Source organism: Nelusetta ayraudi, unplaced genomic scaffold (assembly GCF_046127955.1).
Source record: "Nelusetta ayraudi isolate G7.1 ecotype Tasmania unplaced genomic scaffold, CSIRO-AGI_Nayr_v1 ptg000140l, whole genome shotgun sequence".
NCBI lineage: Eukaryota > Metazoa > Chordata > Actinopteri > Tetraodontiformes > Monacanthidae > Nelusetta > Nelusetta ayraudi.
In genome coordinates, this window is record NW_027466190.1 from 275,986 (window position 1) to 282,930 (window position 6,945).

Sequence of the window (6,945 nt, forward strand, 5' to 3'; positions counted from 1 at the left end):
TAGTTATAAAACTGCTAGTGCATTTCTTCTAAAAACAAAAGAACAATAAATAACCATTTTAAAACAAAGAGTGTTTATGAGAGGTTGGCTGAGAACACGTTTATCCAAACTCTGTGAAAACATATATAATATACATTCTAACTAACTTTATTATCTTTATTAGCTGTTCACGATCACATCCATTTAGGAATCTGTGCACAATATTTTCTACAGAAAATTAGATTTGGTTTTTAGGACTAGAAACAGGCAAGCTTCAGATTCATCTACCATGTACATCTCTGTAGATGTAGACTGATCAACACTGCTGTTTACTATGGATTTCTTTTTTTTAGTATGTTGGACAGAGTTAAAAAGATAACAATTTTAAAGAGTAAACTGGCAGAAGGAATTAAAACAATAACAAAATACATTCATAAAAGAAAAAGTTCTTTGAAAAACTGTTGTCAAACCATTACAGCATACCCTAATATAATTAATGACCAATCATTCGGGATGAGTGACATTTATTTTTTAGGTTACAGTCTTTTCTTTTCACAGGTATAAAGTCTTTTTTTTATTATTATTTTCATATCTAATTAAGTATTTAAATTATTTAATTTACAAGAATTAATTCATTTTACTGTAAAAATGACCCTAATATTATTTAACCTCTAAAGACGATGATCATCCCAAGCACGGTTCCTCGCTTCACATTTCCCCTTTTTAAAATGAACATTAGTCACAAGAAGGTTTATCAAATGCTGGATAGCAAAAAAGAGCACGTCTACAGTCAGAGACAACAAACACTGAGAAACAGTTGACTACATTTCTGTCTCTACACACGGACAAAACAGCTTTTAAACCAGACATTATTCATATCGTCACCGACACAGTGAGTGAGTTTCTGTCATCACTTGCCATCAAGCAGCTCGTCCTCCACCTTCGATACTGATGTCGGTCTTGTGCAGGATCTCAGATTTGGGGCCTTTTTAAATGTTTTTCTGCCTTTTCCTGACGTTGGCGCGGACCCCCACACCAAGCGGCTGCTTCAGGTTCCACTGATCCGCCTGTGCTTCGCCACCGTTGCCGCCGCTGAAGGCAAAGCAGTCCTTGTGCTTCCCCACGAGCCTCCCTCTCTCCTGGTGTTTCTCCTCCACAAGGATGCTGTCCTCCTTGCACTCCACCTCAATGGGCGCCTGCTCCGGCCCGGGCGCCACCTCTCTGCTGTCCAGTTCCACCCACAAAGGCCCGGGTGGAGGCTCTAAGGGGGTGTAGCGGAGCACGGGCTGCTGCAGCTGAGGGCCCACCTGTGGTGGGAGGTCCTGCTGCTGAGGGTGGAGGTATGGCAGGTGGTGCAGTGGCTGCAGGGGCTGCTGCAGGTCCTGGTGCTGGAACTGATGCTGCTGCTGCTGCTGATGATGGTGATGGTGATGGTGATGCTGCTGCTGATGAGGACAGTGGTGGTGGTGGTGGTGGTGATGTTGCTGGAGGTGGTTTTGGTGGTACTGATCCAGAAACTGCTTGTCTGTGTTAGGAGCAAACTCCTTGGGCTGGTTTTTGAGGAACTTTTCAAACCTCTTGAAGGCCTTCTTGTTTGTCACGAACCACTCCTGAGAACACAAGAGAGTGAAGAGACACTGAGACCACGAAACAGAAGGAGAGATCCTGATCACTGTTGTCGGAGGACGCCGGAAGGGTTCACCTGTGAGTGGATTGAGTTGATGTGATATTTCACACCACTCTCCGAGTTGAATTCCTTGTTACAGATCAAACATCTGTATTTTCCCACTTCAAAGTCACCCTGAAGTCAAAGCACAAACACTCAGTACATGTTTTATTACCATGATCAACAAAAAAGACTGGATCTGGATTTACTAAAATCTTTTTTTTTTTTTTTCATTAAAATGTTTATTGAGTTAGATTTACTGCTTGTTTGATTACAAGACAGAAGAAGGCTCGGTCCCCAAAACAGAACTTACCCTTGTGCAGAGTCCCAGATGAGCTTTTAGTCCTGACACACTAGTGTAAGTGGAGCCACAACCCTAAAATTAAGAAACTTTATTGGACTTTATTGGGCAAAATATTACTTTTGCTGAGTTTAAACTGTTATAACATATACATAATACAACAACATTATTCTGTGGACTTCCTGTACCGTCTTGACTTTCCGCTATGTCGTCTCTCCTACCTGGTTGGGACACGGGACTTTCTTTTGCAGCTTCACCTCATTCTTCCACTTCCTCAGCACCTCCTGGCTGAAGGTGGGAAGGCCGGGTCGAGCGTACTTCAGCTGGAAAGAACACCGTCGATGAATAAAGACCGCATGGAAGACAACAAACCACAAACTCACACATTCCACTCTGTGACCCCCTTTTTTCCCCTCTCTTGCCTTTTTGTCATCGGGCACCAGGTCTGACTGGAACTTCCTCTTGGGCCAGTCTTTAGGAAGATCGTTGTTGGCAATCTCGGCCAGTTGGAAGTTGGCTACCTGGGCGGAGGCCCGCTGCACCCTGCCGCTGGCTGTCCGTTCGGGGTCGGCCTCCTGCTGGGCTTTCAGGGCTTCAGCCTCCTCGCTCTTCTTGGGTGTCTGGGAGTCAAAGGATGGCGCTTAGAGGGCAGTTAAAAGAAAGACCTGATCCAATGTGGCCCGGTCACAGGGAGTATGTAACGTGCAAGGGCTGGTAAATAAATACCAGAAAACAGAAAATAAATCGGTGTTTGACGGCCATTGGTAATTTTTCTTGACATTTGGCGGTGTGCGCCCTCTGGTGGATATAATGGTGTACTGTAACAATAACAAGTAATTTCCTCCGGGGGGAAAAAATGTATAATAATAAAAAATGTATATTCGATATTTCGGCCAAATTTTAAGACCAAAATTCTAATGTAATTTCTGAGGAATGTTACCAGCCCTACAACGTGCTAAAACACAGTCGGACTTACGGGAGCGTGCTCTGATTTCAGGTGATACTCCAGACCTGCCTTGGACTTGTAGTTCTTCCCACAGTGGGAGCAGCTGAGCAGCATCTTCTCCAGCTCTGACTCCTCCTTCCCGCACTTCTTCATGTGGTACAGGTAGCCCATGATGCTGCTGAAGGCAGCATTGCAGCCCTGAAGGGAAGACGGTAAAGAAATAAAGTACAGCACATTGGATCTTTCACCAACACAAAAGTTGTTTTTGTTAATCAGTTTACCTCTTGGGAGCATTTTAACTTGCCCAGCCTCTTCAGAATCTTGCGCAGTTTGTCCTTGACGACTCGGTTGTCCAGATCTTTGGTGTCGTCCGATGAGGGCTACAGTGGGGGAACAGAGAGCGCCGTCTCGGGATGGTGCACACTGCAATGACTGGTCAGACTGAGGAAAAAAGCGGGCCGGGCCCAGGGCTCTCACCAGCTGGCTGTGGTCAGCCATGATGTGATACTTCATCCCCGTGGAAGACTTGAGCTGCTTCCCGCAGTGCTGACAGGTGAAAGGTTGCTGCCCAAAAACAGAGGAGAGCCGTCCCACACATGCCACAGTCTTACCAACCAGCACATGCTTTTAAAGACAAACTGCTGGGTGCTCACCAGTCTGCAGTTTTCCATGTGCTTCTTCAGCCCCTCCACCGTCTTTCTGCTCACACTTTTACATTTGGGACAGGGGACCCTGCCTTTGGCCACGATCTGGAGGTGCCAACGCTCCTCTTGGCTCCCTGGTGGACGGCAACAAAGACAAGAAAGAAAAAAGCTAGATTCTTACACAGTGGAAAAGCCATGTGACATCCCTGACATGTGGTTATGGTGCCTAAATATTGTACAACCTGAAGGATAGCTGGGAGGCTCCTTCTTGATGGAGAATACGACGGGCTTGTGCTCCTCGCCAGGCTGCGCCAACGAACCCTCACTGGCAATGTCTCCATTTGAACCTGAAATATGACATTGGTTCAAAAACAGCAATACAAAAGAAGACACTGAAGAATATCGAATTTTTCTTTTTTATTAGAGTGTAGAATTATGATTCATTCCGTCGGTTATTCTCCAATGTATACTTGGATTACAAATGACAAAAGTCCATCCTTAATTTATTTTGCCAGCACTCATTTTAAGAACGGCAGAGTTAAATCTGCCTTCTTCTTTCTTGCAGCATTTAGGAAAATGAACACAGGTCAAAGGTCATGACTGGGTTCGCAGACTGGGTTCTAACTTACTGGACTGGAGGTTGTTAGCAGATGACCCTCTCTTTGTTTCCACCCGCTCGACTTTCTTCATGTTGAGATCTTCAAAAAAAAAAAAAAAAAAAATACAATAAAAAAACAAAAACGCAGTGAGAATCAAAAGGCAAATCTGAAATACATCAGTCACAAATATTTAGTGTGCAAATAAATTTTGTGTCTTCATAAAGATAGAATGGAAGATTAAAGGAATTTTGCTTTCAGACTCACTGCAATAAATAGACAGCTATAAATTTTTAAAACACACAAAATAATTGGTCCTTCATTGTGTAGATGTTGATTTACCAATTTAAATCCCTACCTGGTCTCCAAACGGGGCCCCTGTCTCTGTCCTGGTCTCTATAGACTTGGTCTTGACCCCGACCGGCTGCTTCTGGATCCCTGCCCGGGTTCCAGGTCTGATTGTGGACATGGCCTCTGCCAGCAGCCCAGCCTTCCTCAGCCCCTCTGGACTGAGCCCTCTCCCAGGCCTGGTCTGCCTTACCGTGGTGGCTGCTGTCCCCGGCTGAACCCCATGCCTGATCTTGACTGGGATGCACTGCTTGGTCTCTGCTAGAATTCCACAGCTCCTCCCGTTGCCTGTCTGTACCAGGGCCCCACGTGTCGGGGCCCTGGTCCATGCTGCTGTTCCAGTCTTGGTCCTGCGGCTGGGCCTGCTCCCTGTCAGCCTCAGCGCCTTGGGGCCACATATCCTTTGCCATCAGTCTTGGAGGCAGTCTAGCAGTAGGTGGGATCATCGAGCCGAGGTCTGTCAGCCTGACAGAGCAGCTGGTAGTGGGGTAATCCACAGCTCCAAAGGAAACACTCTGGAGCTCCTCATACCTATTGAAAAAAAAAAAAAAAAAAAAGTTCAACATTCGTTTTCAGAGCTAAAATTGGCTGATACACAATAGTGCAGCAAAGCAGGAATTATTTTAAAGCTATAAATATTTTTTTTTTGATTTTGATTGATGACTTGGCAGATTTGCCAATTGTCTCTTATACCTTTTTCTACCGTAAGTTCTTTTCACCTTCGCAGAGTTGTTGGGCCGAGGCTTACCATCCTAAAAAAAAGTAAAATAAGTCATTGGGGGAGTTTGTAGACCTTTAACCAGGAAGCTTTAGTTCATTAGCTCACAGGTGTCCTACCTTGGGGTGCGTGATGGGGTCTACTTCACAGTTTTGGTCTGGTGTATGTCTTACAGCTGGACCACAAGCAAATTTATCAAACAAACTCATCGATGTTAGGATAGAAAAAAACAGAGATATCAGTGATATTGATGGCTTTCTATTACCTGAGCCTGACTTGGACTGCGATAGCGCAGACTTCCTTTTCCTTGGCACATACAACGGCGACATATCCCCTCCGCTGTCTTCACAGTACATTCCAGGATGGTCAGCTGCTTGTGGGAGTCACCACTGCAAAGAGAAACTTCATATTTACCGTCCAGTAGGAGATATTATGCAGAACTGCTTAAAAAGAAAAAAAAGAAAAAAAACTTGCATATACATTAAAAAAAAAGTAACAAGCCTCTCTCTGATTCCACAGAAGTTCCACTGATGCTTTGAGAGAAAAAAAAAAATCCCACTGATATTCACTCCAGTTCCCCCGTTGTTGTTTTACCGTGACTGACGTACCTCCCAAGTGAGTGACATCTTCAAGTTCAAGTGCAACATGACTTATTGGTTCCTGTGGACCGGTCGCAGTGATGAGATTAAAACTTGCAAGAACGCATATAATTTGAAGAGGCCGTATAAAAGGTAACTCCTGCGATCATATGGCATGGAGCAGTGATGGCTTGTGTCTTATTTTGTTGGCTTTTGTTGAATTTGTCTAATGCACCTATTTCTTATGCAAGGTTAATGAGCTATTTTGTTTCTTTGCAGTATATATTCAAAACAGATGGAAAAAGTTATTCACGACTTCTTCCTATTCCTTTTGAACATGAGGTTGATTTACAAAGTGACTTCAGGCAGAAATATTGTTTTTTTTATTGTTATGTGTTTGTTTTTTCTTCTTTTCTTCTTCTTTTTTTTTTTTTTTAGCTGATGATGTTGCTATCTTTGATCTGCCTGTATTGTATTGCTCAATATAACATGTTCAATAAATGACCAACCAAACCAACTAACTAACTAGCACGGGACATACAGCTTCAGTAACACCACGCTTATCACAGCTGTGGATAAAAACAGCAGCAGCAGCAGCGGCGGCAGCAGCAGCAGCAGCAGCAAAAACAACAGCAACAACGCTGTAAATGCTTTTAAGGACGACAGATTCTGCAGCTGAATGCAGCTAAAAGCGGAGCGGCTGTTCGCTCGCTAACGAAGCCGCACTCCGGCGGTGACCTGTCGGCTTTCCATTGTCTGCTAACGGTGGGAAGAGACTGTCGAGGGAGGCAGGGGGGCAGCAGCCTACCGTCGCGTCCTTCGCCTCCATGTCTTCGAGCTCTGGCCTGCCTCCTTCCTCCCTCCCTCCTCCTCCTCCTCCTCCTGCTCGCTGTCCTTCCCCTCCCACCTCCTTCCTCCTCCTCCTCCTCCAAGTCAGTGGCGAGGACCGGGGAGAGGCAACCAGAAGCATCCAGAAACGGTTGGCCGGCCAGACGGGTTCGTTCAAGCCCGGGTGTAAATTCTGAGGCACGGCACGGCACGGCACGAGCTCAGGTGCTCAGCGCGCGCTACTGCAAGGCGGCGGCACGTGCGCCATCGTTTGGTTCTCGTAGCTGCGTTTTGTGTTCCATCGGAGGAACGCCCTCCTCTTCCTCCTCCTCCTCGCAACA

At 45.5% G+C, this 6,945-nt stretch overlaps 1 protein-coding gene across 1 annotated transcript; it reads right to left on the reverse strand.

Moving 5' to 3' along the window:
- Nucleotides 1–56: 56 nt before the first annotated feature.
- znf512 (zinc finger protein 512) lies at nt 57–6,945 on the reverse strand. The gene is made up of 15 exons (XM_076013090.1): nt 6,585–6,945; nt 5,318–5,587; nt 5,174–5,232; nt 4,491–5,011; nt 4,166–4,234; nt 3,779–3,883; nt 3,546–3,670; nt 3,370–3,456; nt 3,174–3,272; nt 2,923–3,090; nt 2,369–2,566; nt 2,168–2,269; nt 1,959–2,021; nt 1,682–1,780; nt 57–1,589 (listed from the first exon to the last, which is right to left on the reverse strand). Exons 2-15 carry the CDS (start codon nt 5,552–5,554, stop codon nt 969–971), a joined length of 2,553 nt encoding a protein of 850 aa, XP_075869205.1. The 5' UTR covers nt 5,555–5,587; nt 6,585–6,945; the 3' UTR covers nt 57–968.